This window comes from Ctenopharyngodon idella, chromosome 10, assembly GCF_019924925.1.
Source record: "Ctenopharyngodon idella isolate HZGC_01 chromosome 10, HZGC01, whole genome shotgun sequence".
NCBI classification, from domain to species: domain Eukaryota; kingdom Metazoa; phylum Chordata; class Actinopteri; order Cypriniformes; family Xenocyprididae; genus Ctenopharyngodon; species Ctenopharyngodon idella.
In genome coordinates, this window is record NC_067229.1 from 46780988 (window position 1) to 46803137 (window position 22150).

The 22150-nt window shown below is 39.0% G+C and overlaps 1 protein-coding gene across 5 annotated transcripts in view; it reads left to right on the forward strand.

The window, feature by feature from the left end:
- Nucleotides 1–21899, forward strand: part of apc (APC regulator of WNT signaling pathway) — a 41162-nt gene extending 19263 nt beyond the window's left edge. For all 5 annotated transcript variants that reach the window (XM_051909743.1, XM_051909744.1, XM_051909738.1 and 2 more), the window contains 14 exons: nucleotides 1586–1670; nucleotides 4195–4384; nucleotides 5308–5416; nucleotides 5513–5626; nucleotides 5747–5830; nucleotides 8676–8768; nucleotides 10496–10594; nucleotides 10708–11086; nucleotides 12480–12575; nucleotides 12715–12854; nucleotides 12944–13021; nucleotides 13998–14114; nucleotides 14212–14426; nucleotides 14519–21899. In XM_051909743.1, coding sequence (XP_051765703.1) covers nucleotides 1586–1670; nucleotides 4195–4384; nucleotides 5308–5416; nucleotides 5513–5626; nucleotides 5747–5830; nucleotides 8676–8768; nucleotides 10496–10594; nucleotides 10708–11086; nucleotides 12480–12575; nucleotides 12715–12854; nucleotides 12944–13021; nucleotides 13998–14114; nucleotides 14212–14426; nucleotides 14519–20888 — 8169 coding nt within the window. In that variant the 3' untranslated portion in view covers nucleotides 20889–21899. The remainder of the gene's footprint in view (nucleotides 1–1585; nucleotides 1671–4194; nucleotides 4385–5307; nucleotides 5417–5512; nucleotides 5627–5746; nucleotides 5831–8675; nucleotides 8769–10495; nucleotides 10595–10707; nucleotides 11087–12479; nucleotides 12576–12714; nucleotides 12855–12943; nucleotides 13022–13997; nucleotides 14115–14211; nucleotides 14427–14518) is intronic.
- The last annotated feature ends 251 nt before the right edge of the window (nucleotides 21900–22150 follow it).

Below are 22150 nucleotides of genomic sequence, written 5' to 3' on the forward strand. Positions count from 1 at the left end.
ATTATTATAATTGTATTGTTTTTTATATATTTTTAATTATATATAATTATATTTATTATTATATTTTTATTTGATATAATTATATATTATATTATGTTGTGTTTTATTATATTTTGAAATTGTATTATATTTTAATGAAGACTATTTTTGGAAGGTTTTGTGAACAGAATCTCACACAATAAGACCAGAGACATTTCTTAACATAAATGGAGGCCATTTAATTTCATGTTGTGCAGAGAGAGTAATGATGCTGTCATGCTGCCGTTGCATCTCTGACTCAAAGTGCGGTAAAGGGGTCTGTAATCATATGACCTCCCCTATAATGAAGCTGTTGTTTCCTGAGATGGCTCAATGTGACGTCACGCTCCCTAGGGAGAAAACACCCGAGTGACTCTTCTGAGACACGGAATAACCCTGTGTTGTTCTACTGGATAAGGGAAGATAAACGGCATGCTCATGTGTGACCTTTCCCTTCTGGACACCTCCGGCCTTCTCCACGCGTCTCCAGTGGGCTGTGGATATGGTGACCCAGGGCCGTTTGGGAAGGGTGGTCCTGTGAGCTGAATGGGGAAGCATCTGTGCTCTTCATGAGGCTTTGGGTCTCCGGGATGGGATGAAGGGGGAGGTAGTCGCTTCCTGTAAGGCAGTCGCATTGTTTGGGCTTTTTCGGCTTCCAAACACGCTGGAGAACTCGAAGTAATGAAACGAGTGGTGCAAAAGTCTCATGTTTGATAATGGTTTGGGGCTGTATTGGCATCATCAAGGGTTTGAGTTATGTTGGCCGTAACCGTAAAGGAACATTGACCAAAACTTCAGCATATGTGCAGCGGTAAGTTCTGCGAATGGCCTGAATGTTTTTCTTATACTTTACTGTTATAGTGTCAACTGACATGAATTTACAATTAATTATGTGTGCTTTTAATCAATCATTTCTAGTGGCTGATCATTATTATAGCTGTACAATTTAACCATAAATATTAAAGTTAAATGTTAATGCAGTGTTTGTGCTCCAAACATCAATTTATGTGTTTAAACATGCTGGTGATGGGTTTTACACAAGCAAGCACCCTTGTGTTTTCTTCTGAAAAAGTAAAACACTAGATTCTAGTAACTCAGAGTCATATAAACAGCAACCTCTGCCACATTTGATTTGTAGTATGGCAAAATATGGTGGTTTATGATGTGTAAAGCCCTGACCCACTGAAGTATGTTTGAGCAGTGAATGCTAGCTGATTTTGAAGACTGATTTTCTCAAAAACCTTTAGCAGAAATCAGGGCCTTTATCATGGCCAGATCACGCAGGAACACGGCACTAAAGAAGTAGCAGGTGCATTTTTAGAGCTTCAAAGCTGTTTATGTCTCTGACACGCGCGTCTTCAAAGCACTTCAAAGCTCTTTGATGGAAGTTTTCTTCTCTTTATCAGCTCTGTTTTAGCCACAGGCTGAAGAAGTCTTCTTACATGTGGTGGGAGCTGGAAATATCTCATGGTTTTTTTTTCTGGAACCTTCCGTTCATCATGCTATGTTATCTGAAGATGGCTTCTAACACTCTACCACACACAGATATTGTCTGTTTCTCTTTCAGGAGGTTTTGAAGCAGCTACAAGGAACTATTGTAGAGGACTCCAAAGACTCGCAAGGGCAGATTGAATTTTTTGAAAGATTTAAAGGTGAGGACAGTTGAATTATTCAATATTCATGTGAACAATGCATATTTTAATATCATAAACTCGCTCTGTTCCACAAATTTAGTGAGCTACCTAGATTGTATTTTAAGGCAAGACATCACTGGTGAAAAGGGTAAAAATGTTAACTAACTTATATCACCATACTTACACCTTCTGAAATGTTATATTTACATTTAAGTTATTATTAACATGCATTAGAAATCCGAACATTGGATTAAAGCCAGTTTCAAAATTCATGTTTTATTTATTTATTTATTTATTTTTTGACATATTAGAGTGAAAGGTTTTTACTGAGGGGATTTTGGAAATCTCTTTATATTACTCCATAAATCAGAAAATACTATCACCAGCCAGAAAAAAATACATTTTCACCATGTGCTTAGAACTAAAATGTTAAATAAAACAGGCAAATGAAATATGAAAAACCTCATAACTTTTAAAGATGTATTGTAATTGAAACAGATGCAAATAGATAGTGTAATAAAATAAACACTTAAATGTGTACTTAGGATGTTTTCTTTCTACTAGTCTGAAAGAAGACATGTGATGGAAACAAAATTGCCCAAAATCTCAAAATTGACAAGTGTGTGGGAAAAAAAAGGATTAAAGGATTAGTTCACTTCAGAATTCAAATTTCCTGATAATTTACTCACCCCCATGTCATCCAAGATGTTCGTGTCTTTCTTTCTTCAGTTGAAAAGAAATTAAGGTTTTTGAGACATTCAAGGAATTTTCTCCATATAGTGGACTTCAACAGGGACCAATGGGTTGAAGGTCCAAACTGCAGTTTCAGTGCAGCTTCAAAGAGCTCTACACGATCCCAGACGAGGAATAAGGGTCATATCTAGAGAAACGATCGGTCATTTTCTAAAAAAAATTAAAATTCTATACTTTTTAACCACAAATGCTCATCTTGCACTGCTCTGCGTTGCGCCACACATTATGTAATCACGTTGGAAAGTTCACGTGTGACGTAGGCGGAAGTACTGCGGTAGGGCAAAAAACTCCATCTCATTTTCTCCTCCAACTTCAAAATCGCCTGACATCGTTGTTTTACCTTGTTTTGTAAAGGGCGTTTAACTTAGTCTTTGCACGTTCACTTTGTAGACATTGGATCAGTACTTCCGCCTACGTCACGCGTGACCTTTCCAGCGTGATTACATAATATGTGGCACATCGCAGAGCAGTGCAAGACGAGCATTTGTGGTTAAAAAGCGTATACATTTTTATTTTTCTTTAGAAAATGACCGATCGTTTCACTAGATAAGACCCTTATTCCTCCGCTGGAATCGTGTAGAGCCCTTTGAAGCTGCACTGAAACTGACATTTGAACCTTCCCATTGAATGGCCGTTGTACGCCGTTGAAGTCCATTATATGGAGAAAAATCCTGGAATGTCTCAAAAACCTTAATTTCTTTTCAACTGAAGAAAGAAAGACATAAACATCTTGGATGACATGGGGTTGAGTAAATAATCAGGAAATTAATTCTGAAGTGAACTAATCCTTTATAGGGATAGTTCACCAAAAAAATTAAAATTCTGTCAATATGTGTAACCAAACAGTTGATGGACCCCACTGACTTCCATAGTATGGGAAAAAAAATACTATGGAAGTCAATGGGGTCCATCAACTATTTGGTTAAAATATCTTCTTTTGTGTTCAGCAGAAGAAAGAAACTCATACAGGTTTGAAACAACTTGTTGGGTGAACAGTCCTTTTAAGAGGATGCGTTTCCAAGGCAAATAACTGATTTTAGACATTATTTACCCAGTTATTGTGTGTGCTGTGTATTTTTATGCTTGGCCAAATATTGGCGTTAGCTTAGCAACAAGGTAATGTCAAACCCTATCAGAATCAAATGCTATTTGTATGGTGGGTGTATATGTAGGCCGTTCCAGATCGGTCACTTGTGGCGTTTCATTTCAGTTCGAAGTAGAAACAAGTGTTTGGAGCAGAGTCTTTCATGAAGATAAAGATGTAAAACTTACCTTAATGTACCTTTATTTACAGAATATACATTTTTTTTTATCGTCTGAAACGTTCTGCGACTTCTATTCCAAAGCAACTTATGTAATGCAATTAACATCAAGCATGCAAAATATGTGCATTTGGATTTGTGCCGAATGAGTGATACGTGAGCCCAAGTTTATTTGTATAATGCATTTCCCACATGCTGTTAGTTTTATTTTTGCTTTAAATAAAATCTTTTATGCTAGGCATTTATAATAAATGTTGTTTATACTGAATGCAACTATAATTTGTTTTATACTTATATTTTTCATTCTGCTCTGTTCTGAATACTGATAAATTCAAAGGATTTGTTGTGGAGTGAGGGGAGTGAATTAAAACATATGTGACTTCCGGAGGATGCAGCCTTCGAAATGAAACACTCTTTCAGAAACAATCTACTGTTAGGTGTGACTTTTTCCGGAAAATATGGGACGTGTGGCATTAATTATCATCATCATCATCATCATCATCATCATCTCCCATTCTGTCCTGCAGAAATGAGTCTTGACCCTAGCAGTTTCCCTGGCGTGAAGTTGAGGTCCAAGGCCTCTCTGCAGGGCTCCGGTTCGGCCCACTCCACCGACAGCAGCCCCAGTCCCAGTCCCATGAGCTCCTTCCCCAGGAGAGGGGTGACTGGCGGGGGTCGAGACAGTGCCGGTTACCTGGAGGAGCTGGAAAAGGAACGGTGAGCACTCACATTAGATGGACTGCTCAAACGGCCGGTTAGATTTTTATTTAAGAATGTTAACTAAAGGTTTCTTCTAAAGCTCTTCTAGGGTTTTGCTACTGGATGAGATTCATGTGGTAAAATGTGGTAATGGTGGTACATTCCAGATAGCCAGCTTTGATTTCAAGTGAAAAAGTGTTTGAATATCAGAAGTTTATTTTTGTGTTCATCGCAAAATATTCTGATATATACACTACCGTTCAAACATTGGGAGTCTGTACGATTTTTTTTTTTTTTTTGTTTTTTTTTAATTAATACTCTCATTCAGCTAGGATGCATTAAATTGATCAAGTAAAGACATTTATAATGTTACAAAAGATTTCTATTTCAAATAAATGCTGTTCTTTTTAATTTTCTATTTGTCAAATAATCCTGAAAAAGAAAATTATGAAGCAGCACAACTGTTTTCAACATTGATGATAATAAATGTTTCTTGACTTTAATCAGCATATTAGAATGATTTCTAAAGGATCATGTGACACTGAAGACTGGAGTAATGATGCTGAAAATTCAGCTTTGATCACAGGAATAAATTACATTTTAAAATTATATTCAAATAGAAAGCAGTCATTTTAAATTGTAATAATATTTCACAATATTACTGTTTTTACTGTATGTTTGATCAAATAAAAGCAGCTTTGGCAAGCATAAGACTTCTTTCAAAAACATTTTAAAAAATGTAAACATTTAAATATATAAATTAATTGCTTTTGAAATGTCAAGTAACTTGCCAATCAGTTTCTCTATAGAGGAAATAAGTTGCATTTTGACTTCTGGGACCGTACTGTCGTTACATTTTGATCTATAACAACTTGAATTTAGTGAGTTTAAAAGTTAAAGCAAATTTAATTGTTTTCATGAGTAACTTTTCTTTCTATTAGGTCTTTGTTGATGGCAGAACTTGAGAAGGAAGAAAAGGAAAAAGACTGGTATTATGCCCAGTTACAAAACCTCACCAAAAGGATTGACAGTCTGCCACTGACTGAGAATGTAAGTAAAATGTATATAAAAACTGCAGTATGCAATGTGGTGTTCAGTGCATATCATTACTGACCTTATATGATCTTCACACTTCTGCTGTTGTAGTTTTCTCTCCAGACCGATATGACTCGCAGGCAACTGGAATACGAGGCCCGGCAGATCAGAGCCGCCATGGAAGAGCAACTGGGCACGTGTCAGGACATGGAGAAGCGGGCACAGGTGGGCTGAAATGCAGAAACTGAAAGACTTACAAATTGTTCATGAAACTAAAAACAGCCTTCTAAATTCAGAGTGTGAAACCACCAGTTTAGTAATGAAGTTTCCATCATTTGTCTTCAGGGCCGCATCGCTCGGATACAACAGATAGAAAAAGATATGCTGAGGATTCGGACACGTTTACAGGCCCAGTCGGCCGACACAGAGGTAACATACATAATACAGTCGTGTTTAGATGAAAGAAGTGAAGAGAATTGAAGAATTGACTTAGGATTAGTAGTAATTAGTACAACTCAAGTGTTATGATCTCTATTTAAGTGAAAGTCATTTTGTGAAGTCTTGTTTAACCCTGTAAAGCCTGACATATGAAATATTAAATTGAATAGTTTACTGAACCTTTAAACAAAATAAAAAATAAATAAAAATTGGCTCATATAGTTTTATATAGCGAGAATATTGAGCTCATACTCATCAGGAAAAAAACGGCTCAATTTTATTCAGAGGCCAAAACTGAGCAAAATGATGCAATTTGGTGCAGGTGATGATGATATTCATGTAAATCAATGAGATCTTTATAACAGAGTATTTAAATAAAATGCATATTACTATCATTTGTCACTCTATATCTCCCAATAATGTCTTAGAAATCATATTTTAATGCTTAGTTTTATGATCAAAGCTCTGTAGTTTCAAAACAATTCAGTGCATTACAGTGAAGATTGAGAGATGAAAAATTAACCTTCCTCAAAAGCCTGATGGATCAAATACTCGCATTTTAACGTGATTTTTCTAAAAAAAAAAAAAATGTATGGATAATCAAGTAAACCTAAGTTTCTTCAGTCCAATAAGTGTTTATCTTGAAATATTACTAACAATATAAAAGTTATTCTTATGTTTAGGGATTTCACATCAAAAACACACATGAACCACAAGCTGAAGGAGGATGTTTTTACAGTTATTCTAAAAGGCTTTTACTTGGGGAAAACTATCGATCAGACGACAGAAGGCATGTAATAGATTGTGTACAACAGGTCTTTCAACAAAGTTGATCATTTAGAGGCCTTCGAAATGTGCGTATTAAATGATACAGTAGGCTTTGTAGGGTTAATCATATTTTGTTAGAATGGAAATTTGTGGTCAGCTTGTGCAAGCATTTGTTCCTCTTGACACGTTTAATTTTTTTTTTTTTTTTTTTTTATAGAAAGGCTGTACTTTCCACTTAAGCATCAGTGTTTTCTGTGCATGTTCCAATCTGTAATGTTCTGCTTTTAGAGCTTGTTCGGGACTGAACGGAAATAGTGCACAGAAAATTATTGTGTGCATAAACACTGAAGCCATGAAAGTTTAATTGAATTTGCATGCTCTACTAATGTATCGTGCTCTGTGTGGCTGAGCGTTAAAAACAGTAGTGTCACCTAGATTTAGGATGCACAACTATGTTCACATTTAGGTTATGCATTTACATTTACTTTTATGCATTTGGCAGATGCTTTTATCCAAAGCTTCTAACATTGCATTCAAGATATACATTTTATAATTTGTGACCTGTGCTGGCAGAATGAGTTGGAATGCGCACGGGCTAATTTCGAGCTACAGGCAAAACAAGTGAAAAATGTCAATTTTGGTCGAATTTGAGGTTTTCACAAAAATGAGTTCATTAAGCCCTCATCTAGTGATCCCGCTGCTCCACAAATAGCAATTAAACATCTAAAAGTATCTTTATTTGTACGTTTTCTGAGAGGAGTACCTTTCTTTTGACCGTTATAATATTCCGTTATTCTCTGCTCGCTTCTGGACGACTGGCGCTTCTCTCAGCACAAGTTTGGTAACGTTGTAAAGCGCAGCATTCCAACTTTGTGAATATTCATAGCGAATTCTCGATGGCAAGAGTCTGAACCAATGAAATGTGATTTTCAAACTCATGCTGATGTAAACAAAAGGATCTTACTCGTGCTGGCTGACAGATCCGAAGCGCGTAAAAAAGGGCCACCTTGGTTTGTGCCAAATGTAGTAGTATTACCAGGGATTTTAAGGTATGGTTGCAAGATGATTTTGTTTTGGAACCTTCAGAAAACTCTTTTTCTCAAAATTGACTTTGCTGACTCTATCGACTTCAAACAGATGTAGCTCAGTCATTTTTTGTCAGATTCCAATAAATTATACTTCATTTTAAACACTAAAAAAATGCTGGGTTAAATATGGACAAACCCAGGGATTGGGTTGTTTTCACCCAGCTATTTTTTTCAACCAATTTTGGATTTTTTTTTTTTTTAGCCAGCAATATATTAATATAGTAAAAGGCATGTTTTTGCTCACCCCCAAATAGGGGCAAATTTGTGGGGTATTTTAAGCTGAAACTTGACCAGACCAGAGACTTATATTACATCTTGTGAAAGAGGGCATAATAGGTGCCCTTTAACCCAACCTGCTGGGTTTGTCCATATTTTGATTGTTTTTAACCCAGCATTTTTTAGAGTGAAGGTTTTCTAATAGAGAATGAGAGAATAACAATAACTGATTTTTGAAAATGTGCTCATTGCGACTCATTTTGTCAGCACGGGTCACATTTCATGCTTTGCCTAGGAATCGAACCCATTACCTTGCCATTCTTTGCTATAGGATATCTATGTATTTTACATAGTAAAATAGTGCACAAGTAAAAGTTTTTGTATGCATGCTCACTAACATGCACATGTGATTTTCCCTTCAAGTGGATAAATCCTATTGGACACTTCTGCTTTTCCTCCCCCTCTGTTGTCACAATCCTGTCGGCTGAATGAGAAAGCAATGTAGGTCAGAAAGAGCCTGATGCTCTTGCAGCTGCTGTCCTGTAGCTCAAGACTACTGCTCTATACTCTGATTTATCCCTACTTCACAGAGCTGATTACACAGGTTATCTGTCTCCTGTAGCCAGCGAGCCTCTCTTTTCACCTGCTTTGACTTTGTCTTTTCCTCCACTTGGGTTTTGTCTCTGTTGCACAGAGTGAATTGCTCTGCAGGTGTCATTTACTCAATTTCATGCTGTTTCTCATATTCCTCTTTGAATCATCAGGTCAAGCATGACCCTGTGACCCAGACCGAAGGGGCTCATGCTGCAGGAGATGCTGGTGGAGGTGGTGGTGGTGGTAGTGCAGTATGCTCACAGGTAAGTGGTGTATCTATTTTCAATAGTCTCTCAGTAAATTAGACTCATTTTGTTGATGGTCTCATGAACAGAAGTGTTCTCCGGTGGCCCTTTTTTCTGCCAGTGGGTGCCAAGGATTTCAGGACCATTTTAAAAAGCCCTTTCAGTCTATGCCAAGAGCTTCGGTGTGCTTTGAATAATAATGATTTGAATGCAGATGCTAATGGTTTTATTGTTCATCATAGAGACCTAGTTAGACTTTGAAATTCTAAGCAGAAACAGGAGGGTTTTTTGTACTTCATACTGTTTCACTTGCATTAAGCTCGCATGGTATTTTTCAGACAGATGGTCGGAGCGGTATGTCACTGGATTAGGTGCAGGGATCGAGTTTAATACTAGAGCCATACATTGTTTACTAAGCACAGAGACTTGCCTGTATTTTGTGTTTGCAAAGTGTATTTTATTTTTATGCATTTTCAGTTTTCAAGATTTTTTTCTAATTATTTTATCTATTTTATTTATGTATCTACAGTATTTATTTGATTAAAATGTTTTTTCATTATAGTACAAATTTAGTGATACAATAAAACACGTTTTCCCTTAACTTAACATACAGTATTCTGAGCAAAAGAGGAAATTATAAAAAATGTATCAAAGAAAAATATTATAAATATGAATATAAATTTAAACATTCATAAATGTAAATATAAATTTACAAATGTAATAAATACACTTTAAAATATAATTAAAAAAAATATATATATATATAATTAAATGTAAATATGATTTATTTATATATATATATATATATATATATATATATATATATAATATTCCAATTTATAAATTATTTACATTTTTAAATATGTTAAAATTATATTTATATTTAAATATAGATTTAATTTTGCATATTTGCCTGTGCGTAATCTCTGCATTAAAAAGACTGCTTTGTGGACATGCTAAAAATATGTGTGATTGTAAACAATAGCCCCTTTCACACAGTAATCCCAGTAAATTACCGTAAAATTTCCAGAATGACTTTACTGGTAAATACACAGAAGTGCTGTTCAAACAAACAACAGCATTCTGGCTTTTTTACCGTTAAGAGACCATTCACACATCAGCACCATAATAGCGGTAAATTCTGTTATGTCAGTCATCTGAAATGATCCTTAAACATTGCGCCGTTGTCTTAATTCGCCCAAGGAAGGCTGATGAATGGAAAAGAGGGCAGGGTCTCGAGTGTGACATGCTGAAAAAGTGGCACAACAGTCAAAGATGTCCATCTAGCGCGTATTTACTTAGAAAAATGATTAAAAAGCATAATGTAAACAGCGCAGAGTAACTGCATCATCTCCATAAGAGCTTTATGATTGGCCAAAAGCAGACTTCTTACGTCAGCGCGTTCAGACTTCGTACATGTTCAATACTGGTAATCTTTATTCGGCGTTTACACACAGCATCATACCGCTAGTTTACTGGTAATGTTGCAACTTCTCATACCAGTAATTTGCCAGAACCAATTTACTGGTATTTTTGAAAAAGTCCTGTTCACACATGATCTTTTAATGGTAATTTGCCAGTAATTTACCAGTAAAGACTGTATGTGTGTAAGGGGCTAATGACGTTTTGTAGGTTGTGTAATATCTATAGTGGAAAAATAAATGCAAACTTTTTGAAAGGTGTTTGCTGAAGACCTGTGTGTTTGTTTATTAAGAAAGTTGCCTTGTATTTATTTTGCCTGACAGGGCTCAAGTTCTCGTGTCGATCATGACACCGCCAGTGAGATGAGCAGTGCGGGAAGTTACTCCGTTCCACGCCGACTGACGAGCCATCTGGGCACTAAGGTTAACTTGTGCTAGATTTTCAATGTTTAATTCTCAATTCTGCATTTAAAAAAAAAAAAAAAAACATAATGACAGCTTGCCTCAGTGGTTTAATCAAGTCTGTATATGCTCAGGTGGAAATGGTGTACTCTCTGCTGTCCATGCTGGGGACCCATGATAAAGATGACATGTCTCGCACCCTCCTGGCCATGTCGAGCTCTCAGGACAGCTGCATTGCCATGCGCCAATCCGGGTGCCTGCCGCTGCTCATCCAGCTTCTCCATGGCAACGACAAGGACTCTGTGTTGCTTGGAAATTCTCGCGGCAGCAAAGAGGCCCGGGCGAGGGCCAGCGCCGCCCTGCATAACATTATTCATTCACAGCCCGATGACAAGCGCGGCCGGCGGGAGATCCGGGTGCTCCACCTGCTGGAGCAGATCCGAGCTTATTGCGAGACCTGCTGGGAGTGGCAGGAAAGCCATGAGCGTGGTGTGGACCAGGACAAGAACCCAAGTAAGACCTAATATATCTTGCAAGCTGTCAGGAATAGCACTGAGGGATGTGGCATGGTATCCTTGTGGTATCATTTTTTGTTTCAGTAACTGTGTGGATTAATAGAAGTGCTTTCTCATCCTTGTGTTGGTTTCAAAATCTACCAACAGTGTTTTCAATGAATAATTAACAATTTCTAACTTGTATTTCAGTTTATTTCATTTCAGTTAGTTGCCAAAGCAACATTAAGTGCAAGTTTTTCATGTATTATTTATATTTTACATTTTTATTTCAATTAACGAAAACAATATTTAGTAGTTTCAGCTTTAGTCTTAAAAAGGGGACCTATTATGCAAAATTCACTTTTATAAGGTGTTTGAACACAGATGTGTGTGTAAACAACCAGCCTATAATATTTCTGTTTCCCCGCTGTAGCAGTTGGAGATATACAATGTCTGCGCCAAAAAAAAAACATTACAAATGTTCTGTTATTGGATGTACCTACGAACATAAGAGTCTCCATAGACTCTCGGCATCTGAGCCAATTAGGACACCGTGGTTGAATTCCATTCATGAATTTCAAGGAAATGTGCCAAAAAAAGTTGGACTTGGATTTGCACTAAAGATTAACATGACGGCACATGCTAGTGGATGAGTTGAATCAACTCCACAGCAACTACATAAATTTATCCACTAACCATTCAGAAACATCCAGTTTCATTCTAAAAGTTGTAACTTCTTCCTGAGTCTCTCCATCAGTGTCCGACTCCGGTTTGAACAATGTAAGGCTGAACACCGTTACTGACAATCCTCATTTTGGCTGTGTGAGATTCTCCAGCTTTGTTGTTGTTGAGCAACCGAAGCGTGAGCTGTTAAAGCTCTGCCCTCTTCTGGAACGGGGGCTGGGAGCAGCAGCTCATTTTCATTTAAAGGGACACACACAAAAACTGCGTGGTTTTGCTCACACCCAAATAGGAGCAAATTTGGCAAGCTATAATAAATGATCTGTGGGTTATTTTGAGCTGAAACTTCACAGACACATTCTGGGGAAACCAGAGATTTATTTTACATCTTGTGAAAAGGGGCATAATAGGTCCTCTTTAATTTGTTCACAATAAAAACTGTTATGTATATATTGAAAGAAATTGCATTGCATTGAGTCTGCTGCATCTGCATTAGCCATTAGTCAACCACTGTAATATGTGCCTATATGTTCTTAATACATTTAAGTAGTAAGTGCCATGCTTTTTTTATTCCCATATACTATAAACATTTTATTAATTTATAAATGTGATTCATATGAAATGCTCTGATGGGAAGGAGTTTAATGTATGACTCTTCTAAGTGGGTTAACACATAATTAATACATGTGGAGCTGTACAACCTCATCAGTGTACTTTTGCTTTCATTGCAGTGCCTTCACCAGTCGAGCATCAGATTTGCCCAGCGGTTTGTGTTCTCATGAAACTTTCATTTGATGAAGAGCACAGGCACGCGATGAATGAGCTTGGTAGGTTTTTCAAACGTATTAATTTATCTAAAACACTGTGAAATAAATAACTTGTCCTCCAGTTTTTTCCTGGTTAGACATTGAAAAACCTAAAATCTAAATCTCATTGACTAACTATTTAAATATATTGTTTATGCAGGTGGACTTCAGGCGATTGGGGAGCTCCTGCAGGTAGACTGTGAGATTTACGGTCTTACCAATGATCACTACAGTGTTACACTAAGACGATATGCTGGCATGGCTTTAACTAACCTAACCTTTGGAGATGTAGCTAACAAGGTGCGTTATTTCTCTCATCATTGTCTGTGTAGAATTCCATGTATTGTTTATTGTTTTATTTAATTGTTACTTTCTTGTTTTGTCTACAGGCTACACTTTGCTCAATGAAAGGTTGTATGAGGGCCATGGTAGCTCAACTAAAGTCAGAGAGTGAGGACCTACAGCAGGTATAACTATTTGGAAATACATGTCATATTTTGTATTTGTTGCATGTTTAAATTATTCTAAACAAGCCATGATGCATGCCACCAAGAAGAAAGACATGAATGCCAACTTATTAAGAGACTTTGTACTGCTTTGGGTGCTCCGATCGGTTGGGCACTGATCGTTATCAGCCTATAATCATTTTAAATCATTTGATCGGTGGTCTCTATAATGGCCGATCAGAAGAGCCGATCAGATGATGCACAGTTTTTCTATGTGCAGCTAAAATAGCTTCACAACATTCACCGGTCTGGCAGTTCTACCAGGTGTCTGAAAACCACAATAAATTTGCAAAGTGCTTTGCAAAGTTCCATTTGAAGCATTCTATTTATCATGTAGTATTATTTATTTCGGTGATCGGTATCGGCCGATACTGCTTACAGTACATTTCTGTACAGCACTTTGTGAAAGTTACTTTTAAAGGTGCTATATAAAATAAAGTTGTTGTTATTATTAGTAGAATTATTATTACAGTGATCGGTGATCGGCCCCAAAAAATCCTGATCGGAGCACCCTTATGGGTAATTGACAGTTAGTTAATTGACATGGAATCCATGTGGTATCATTATTTTTAGTTTCATTAATTGTGTGGATTAATAGATTTTTATTTTATTTTAAGTGAGCATTTAATAAAACATGTTTTTTTTTTTTTTTTTTCAGCAATTTGTGTACATCTTTCTGTCATCAAATTGTATTTTGTATCAGTGTTATTTTAGTATAATTCATATACTATTACAGTATTTATTAGTATTTTGAATTGGCTTTTATTAATTTTGGTTTGTGCTTTTGTCATTTTTATTTTTTTTGTCTTATAAATAATTATATGCAGCTTTATTTTTATTTCAATTTTAGTTTATCATTATAGTACTTCAGCTTATTTTATTTCAGTCGCCAAGGCAATATTTCTAATTTGTACTAAGAGACTCTGTACTGCTTTAGGTAATTGCCAGTGTTTTGAGAAACCTCTCATGGCGAGCTGATGTGAACAGTAAGAAGATTTTGCGAGAAGTTGGCAGTGTTAGGGCCCTGATGGAGTGTGCCTTAGAGGTTCAGAAGGTGAGGTGTCTGTGAAGCTCTTTGATAAATTCTGTAATCAGAATGCAGACGAGCCATTAAGTCATTAAGGAAATTCTGTTTCTTATTATCCCTACAGGAATCCACATTAAAAAGTGTCCTGAGTGCCCTTTGGAACTTATCAGCACATTGCACTGAAAACAAAGCTGATATCTGTAATGTTCCTGGAGCTTTGGCATTTTTAGTGAGCACTCTAACGTACAGAAGCCAAACCAACACCCTTGCCATCATAGAAAGTGGTGGTGGCATCCTGAGAAATGTGTCAAGCCTCATCGCCACAAATGAGGAGCACAGGTAGAGTATGCTATATAAAAGCTGCATACGCTCACAGATGTTTAATTTGTTCACATGGAAGCAAACCATTTCCTGTTTTTTGTTTATTTCAGGCAAATATTAAGGGAAAACAGCTGTCTTCAGACTCTTCTTCAGCACCTTAAATCACACAGCCTGACGATAGTGAGCAATGCCTGTGGAACACTGTGGAACCTCTCTGCTCGGAATGCAAAAGATCAGGAGGCATTATGGGATATGGGCGCAGTTAGCATGCTAAAGAACCTCATTCACTCCAAGCACAAGATGATAGCTATGGGAAGTGCAGCAGCTTTGAGAAACCTTATGGCAAATCGGCCTGCCAAGTATAAGGATGCGAACATAATGTCTCCTGGATCCAGTCTGCCGTCCCTGCATGTAAGAAAACAGAAAGCATTAATTGAAGAACTAGATGCACAGCAGCTATCTGAAACCTTTGATAACATTGACAACTTGAGCCCGAAAGCCTCCCATAGGGCCAAACCAAGACATAAGCATAATGTCTACGGCGATTATGATGGTGTCTGTCGATCAGATGGCTATAACCCCAATGGAGTTGGTGTTCGCTCACCTTATATGAACACCCCTGTGCTCTCAAGCCCATCTTCTCGAGACAACAGAGGAAATGCAGAAAGTGTCCGAGCCGAAAGGGACAGAAGTCTAGATCGAGAGCGAAGAGGATTCCATCCAGATCCTGAGGCTGCCAAGAGAATGGTGCAGATTCCCACAACTGCAGCTCAAATTGCAGTGGGTATGGAGGAAGTGCAGAGCATGCACTTAAGTATGGATGATAGAAACGCAGGATCCACACCAGACCCTCACGTAGTGCAGGACGACATGATCCGGCGTCAAACTGCTGTTCATGGTCACCAAAACATGTATAACTACAGCAAAACTGACCCATCAGGCAGACGGTGCCCACTGCCCAAACTGGAATCCACAGCTTCTAATGACAGTCTGAATAGTGTCAACAGCACCGATGGCTATGGAAAGAGAGGTCAAATGAAGCCCTCAGTGGATTCCTATTCAGAAGATGATGAAGGCAAATGCTGTGTCTACAGAAAATATCCTGCGGACCTTGCCCATAAGATACACAATGCAAATCACATGGAAGATGACAATGGAGATCTTGACACACCTATTAACTACAGTTTGAAGTATTCTGATGAACAGCTAAACTCTGGTCGACAAAGCCCAAGCCAGAATGAAAGGTGGGCAAGGCCTAAGCTCCTTGATGATGAAATGAAACGGCCAGATCAGAAACCATCAAGATCGCAAAGCCCAGGATACCCCATGTACGCTGAAGGCAACAGTGAAGGAGAAGATAAGCTAAAAAAGTACCAGCCCAGGTTTGTTCAACAGGACCTGCCTGGATTTAGATCAAGGGGCTCAACTGAACAAATTAACAGTGGGTCAAGTCATGGACTTAACAAAAAAATCTCTCAAACCATCTGCACTGTTGATGATTATGCCGATGACAAACCCACAAACTACAGCGAGCGCTATTCAGAGGAAGAGCAGCTTGATGAGCAAACTCCCAACTACAGCATGAAATACAATGAGGATCATCATGTAGAACAGCCTATTGATTACAGTTTGAAGTACTCTGATGCTTCTTCCAAGAAGGCCATGTTTAGTCATTCAAAGCCATCTTCTACCCAAAGTTCTGTCAAAGACCATTTAAGCCAAGATAGTTCCTCCTCTGTGGCATCTTTAAAGAATCAGGGTAGGCAAAAGCAACTCCACCCTTTCTCTGCTCAAAGCAGATCAGGACCAACGAGAGCAGTTCAGAAGAACCCAACGTGCAAGGCTCCCACAATAAATCAAGAAACAATACAGACGTATTGTGTGGAGGACACACCCATTTGTTTCTCACGTGGTAGCTCTTTATCGTCATTGTCTTCAGAGGAAGATGAAATGGAGAGCTGCAAGCGAAATGTCAACTCGGCCAACAACTACCCAACTCTACCTATATCAGAAAAAGAATCCACTAGTAACATTGCACCTGACCAGCGCACAGCTGAGAGCCAATCATCAGTCCATTATAATCGCATCAAGCCGCCACGAAATCACTTGGGACATGGAGATGGTTCCAGGCATCACAAAACAGTGGAATTTTCATCAGGTGCTAAATCGCCATCCAAAAGTGGTGCCCAGACACCCAAAAGTCCCCCTGAACATTATGTGCAAGAGACTCCGCTCATGTTCAGCAGATGTACGTCTGTCAGCTCCCTCGACAGTTTTGAGAGTCATTCCATTGCAAGTTCTGTACAGAGTGAGCCATGCAGTGGGATGGTCAGTGGGATCATCAGTCCGAGTGATCTGCCTGATAGCCCTGGACAAACGATGCCTCCAAGTCGCAGCAAGACACCACCACCTCCACCACCACGATCCACGTCAGTAAAACAAAAAGTTACTGTGCCACCCCACTCAGAAAAACGTGATTTGGTTCCAAGACATGCAGTTGTAAGTGCTGCTGTACAGAAAGTGCAGGTTTTACCAGATAACGATACTCTTTTACATTTTGCAACAGAAAGCACTCCAGATGGTTTCTCTTGTGCTTCGAGTCTTAGTGCACTAAGTTTAGATGAACCCTTTATTCAGAAAGATGTTGAGCTGAAGATAATGCCCCCAGTTCATGAGGATGACCATAGTAATGAGGCAGAGCTTGAGAAAGAAGACATCCAAGAGCCTAAAGTTCAAGAGAAACCACCATCAACATCTGAATCCGGAAAAGACATCTTGGATGACTCAGATGATGATGATGATATAGAGATTCTAGAGGCTTGTATTAACTCAGCAATGCCAACAAAATCATCAAGAAAACCGAAAAAACAATCACCCTCAAGCACCTCAAGAATACCACCACCTGTGGCTCGCAAACCAAGTCAGCTCCCTGTTTATAAATTGTTGCCACCACAAAACAGAGGACAACAGCAGAAACATGTAACCCTAACACACGGTGAGGACATGCCCCGGGTATACTGTGTTGAGGGAACACCCATTAACTTTTCCACAGCAACATCTCTCAGTGACCTCACAATTGATTCACCCCCAAATGAATTGGCTGGTATTGAAAGTTCAGCTCCCCATGCAGAAGCATCTGGTCAAAGACGAGACACTCTGCCAGAAGGGAAAAGTGCAGAAGCTAAAGATACAGGTTTATCACCTTCCATGCAGTCTGCTTTGGCTGAGAACGAAGGGGATGATATTCTTGCGGAGTGTATCAATTCAGCAATGCCCAAAGGCAAAATTCACAAGCCATTTAGAGTGCAGAAGATGCCTGATCAGGTTCAGCATCCATCCACTGCCACTGGCAGTCTAGTTCAGCAGGACCTGGAAAAGAAAAAGCCAACTTCTCCTGTAAAACCTATGCCACAAAGCAGTGAGTACAGAGCAAGGATGCTCAAACGGCCAGAGGCTCCTAATAGCTTGTCAGAAGCAGCATCATATCCAGATAAAAACAAAGAAACCAAAAAGCAAGAGCCCAAAGTAGTCCCAAGAGAGTTTGCCGATAAGCCTGCTAATGCTGAGGAGAGAACACGTCCTGGGTTTGCCTTTGATTCTCCGCATCATTACACACCAATTGAGGGCACACCTTATTGCTTCTCTCGCAATGATTCACTGAGTTCACTTGACTTTGAGGATGATGATCTTGACTTGTCTAAGGAAAAAGCTGAGCTACGAAAAGATAAAGAGCAAAGAAAATTCCCCCCTTTGAAGTGCAGTGCAGAACAGCCAGTAAACACCAACAGGGTATCAGCATTTCAGACAGCTCCAACAAAACCCATTCAAAAACCAGTAAGTTTTCCACAAGCACCCAAAGAAAATACAGTTGCAGTGTGCGACGAGAAGCAAAAGTTTTCCATTGAAGACACACCTGTATGTTTCTCAAGAAACTCATCACTTAGCTCATTAAGCGACATTGACCAAGAAAACAACAACAAAGATTGCTCACACAAAGATGATGCGACTCAGATGGAAGTACCAAGGCCACAAGCCTCTGGTTATGCGCCAAAGGCCTTTCACGTGGAGGACACGCCTGTGTGCTTCTCTAGAAACAGTTCCCTTAGCTCTCTCAGTATTGATTCTGAAGATGACCTTCTCCAAGAATGCATCAGTTCTGCAATGCCAAAGAAAAAGAAACAGCCACCAAGAAGTAAGGCTGAGGAACAAGGGGTTAAGGAAGAAAAGAGCATATTGGCAGATGGTATTTTAGCAGAGGAACCAGATCTTATATTAGATCTCACAGACACACACAGCCCTATTTCAGAGCAAGCCTTATCACCAGACTCTGAATCATTTGATTGGAAAGCCATTCAAGAGGGCGCCAATTCTATAGTTAGCAGTCTACATCAGGCTGCAGCGAGTCTCTCCAGACAAGGCTCTTCTGATTCAGACTCTATTCTCTCTCTCAAATCGGGCATCTCCATTGGATCACCTTTCCACCTACCTTTAAATCAAGATGACAATAAGCCTGCTACAAATAAAGGGCCAAGAATACTAAAACCTGGTGAGAAAAGCACTTTAGAGGCCAAAAAGAAAGAGGAAGAATCTGCTAAGGGTCTGAAAGGAGGAAAGAAAGTGTATAAAAGTCTAATCACCGGAAAGCCCCGACCCAGTCTAGAAAGCATGTCATCTCAGCACAGACAAGCTCAAGCTCCAGTGATCTCCAGAGGGAGGACAATGATTCATGTTCCTGGTGTGAGGAGCAGCTCTCCTAGCACCAGTCCAGTACCCAAAAAACCCCCTCCGCGTGGCCAAATGTCAAAACCACCATCCCAAGCACCTGGTCCTGGAAACTCTCCAAGAACCATGAAAGTCCCAGCAAATTCTGAGCCTAGCCCTGCCAGAGACACACCATCTTCTCAAGGAGGGTCAAGTAAAGCTTCCTCTCGATCTGGGTCTAGAGACTCTACACCTTCTAGACCAGTTCAGCAATCTCTAACAAGGCCCATGCAGTCTCCTGGTCGTGCCTCAGTTTCACCTGGTAGGAATGGTTTGAGCTCATCTAACAAATTATCTCAACTGCCTCGCACTGCTTCCCCCAGTGCTGCTTCAACAAAATCTTCGGGATCTGGGCGCATGGCTTACACTTCTCCAGGGAGGCAACTGGGCCTGCAAACACCAACAAAGCAGAGTGGTTTGCCGAGAAGTACCAGTGGAATTCCTAGAAGTGAATCTGCCTCAAAAAGTTTAAACCAGTGTGGAACCACAAGCACTTCAAAGAAGGCAGAGTTGTCCAGAATGTCATCCACAAAGTCAAGTGGGAGTGAGTCTGATCGGTCCGAGAAGCCTGGACTTGTTCGGCAGTCAACGTTTATCAAAGAAGCCCCTAGTCCAACACTTAAAAGGAAATTAGAGGAGTCTGCATCTTTCGAGTCCTTGTCTCCTTCATCTCCAAGCCAGTCACAAACTCCAGTATCTAGTCCATCCTTACCAGATATGTCACTTAGTTTACCTTACCAGGGAAGCGGTTGGAGAAAGTCCCCTCATGGACAGAACTCTGCAGAGAATGGTGATAGCAAGTCGCTCCGAAGGCATGACATTTCCCGATCTCATTCAGAAAGCCCTTCCAGGCTCCCAATCAACAGGACGGGGACATGGAAAAGGGAGCACAGCAAACATTCATCTTCTCTCCCAAGAGTAGGCACTTGGAAAAGAACTGGCAGCAGCTCTTCTATTCTCTCTGCTTCGTCTGAGTCCAGTGAAAAGGGGAGAAGTGAGGATGAACGGCAACCTGCTAATCCACCTCAAAAATCAGGTAAAGAGGGGGGCCTGGAACGCAAAGGAACATGGAGGAAAATGAAAGAGAGTGAAACCTCATATGCACCTTCTATGACATTAGACTTACCAGATTCAACTGGTGATGCTGCTCATTCAATGGGTGCTGCTATGTCCAAGACAGAAGATGTCTGGGTGAGAATTGAAGACTGTCCCATAAACAATCCAAGGTCTAGTAAATCACCCACAGCAAACACACCTCCTGTTATTGACAGTCAATCAAGTAAAGGGCTTCCTTGTGACAGGGACTCAAGTGAATCGCACTCAAAACAGCCACTAGCAAGTGAGAATGCAGCTGTGGCCCACCTGGGTTCAGAAACAAATCTGAATTTACTCAGGAGTAGCGAGTCTCTTGATAAAAAAGTCACCGACATCAAGCCTGCACCAAGTAATCCAAACATTGGCACAGAGGTCCATGAATTCCCAGTTGCTGAACGCACACCATTTAGCTCAACTAACTCTAGCAAACACAGCTCCCCTAGTGGTGCCGTGGCTGCTAGGGTAAGTCCTTTTAATTACACACCGAGCCCCAGAAAGAGTAGTGCTGACAGCACAACTCCTAGACCATCTCAGATCCCAACACCAATTACAAGCAATGCAAAAAAAAGAGACACTAAAGGAGACACGACTGAAAGCGGGTCTTACATTGTCACCTCTGTGTAAGTTTGGACTTACTCATAGACCTTTATTATGACAGCCAGAAAACACTTATTACAGACTCTGGCCTTGTTTATGATTTGCTTTGTGTTTTTGTGGAGACAAAAGGACACTTTCTTAGAACTTGTTGTTGCACCCTGTGTTAGGCAACTTATTCTTGCTGGCTGATTGCTGTTTAAGCTAAAGTTGGTTTCAAATCCATAGAAACAGCAGTAGGGAGACATGTTTGACAATTTGTACTGTACAGATTTGATTATGTATATATTTAATTTAACCACACATCAGGATCCTGTATTTAGCTTGAATTGACATGAATTACGGCTAATGGTGGAATATTTAGGATGCTGTTAAACTTCTGGTGGAATTCAATACTAATGCATTTGAAAACAACCAAGCTGTAAACCTGTATTAATTCAAATGTTAAACTCATTCTTACTGTTGCATATTGTATGTTACATAATGGATTTTCTCCTTGCATGAACCGATTCAGTGGTATAGTATTTCCTATAAAGATAAACATTTCTGTGGACATATGACCTGTACTGATAGCTGTAGTGTAACATTTTACACTTTTGTGTGTGCGCTTTTGACAGCAAGAAATAACCCTCAAAACTGTTGAATGATGATGTTGATGGTTGACATAGATTATATGAAAAAACATAGTTCCATTGCTCTGCTGTTTGTGTATAGTTGTTGCCAGATGAGGTGGGTGTCTTTTCAATGAAACTATAGTGTTGGAAAGACTGAAGTAATGTTTGAAAATTAAATTATTCCTGTAGGTTTTGGTGTTGGTACCTTTTTAAAAGCTCATTTGCTTTCCCTTTTATTTAGTAATTAAGCACATAATTAGGTTCAACTGTTTTGCCAAAACCACGGTGTAAATAATCACATTTTATTTGAGTTTTTTTTAATTTTTATTTTTCTCATGCAATAAAGTGGGCAAATCAATGTTTACAAAATATTTCCAATAAAAAAAATATTAAATCTACACAATAAACTGTATCATTTTTGTGACTACGGCTTGATTGTTTATTCCAGACAGGATCTGTTAATCTGGAAAAATGTTTTTTTTTATCCACAGACTCCTTTTAAAAGTGTCTTTGTACCCAGTTTATACAAGTAATCTCAATTAATTGTGTGATCTTACTTTTGGGGGGCACTGTTCTTTTGTTGAGAAAAGAGAAACTTTTATCTATACTTGGTCACAAAATTTTAAATTCATGGGTCATTTAATGTAAACCAACTCTGCCAATTTGGTAAAGCAAACA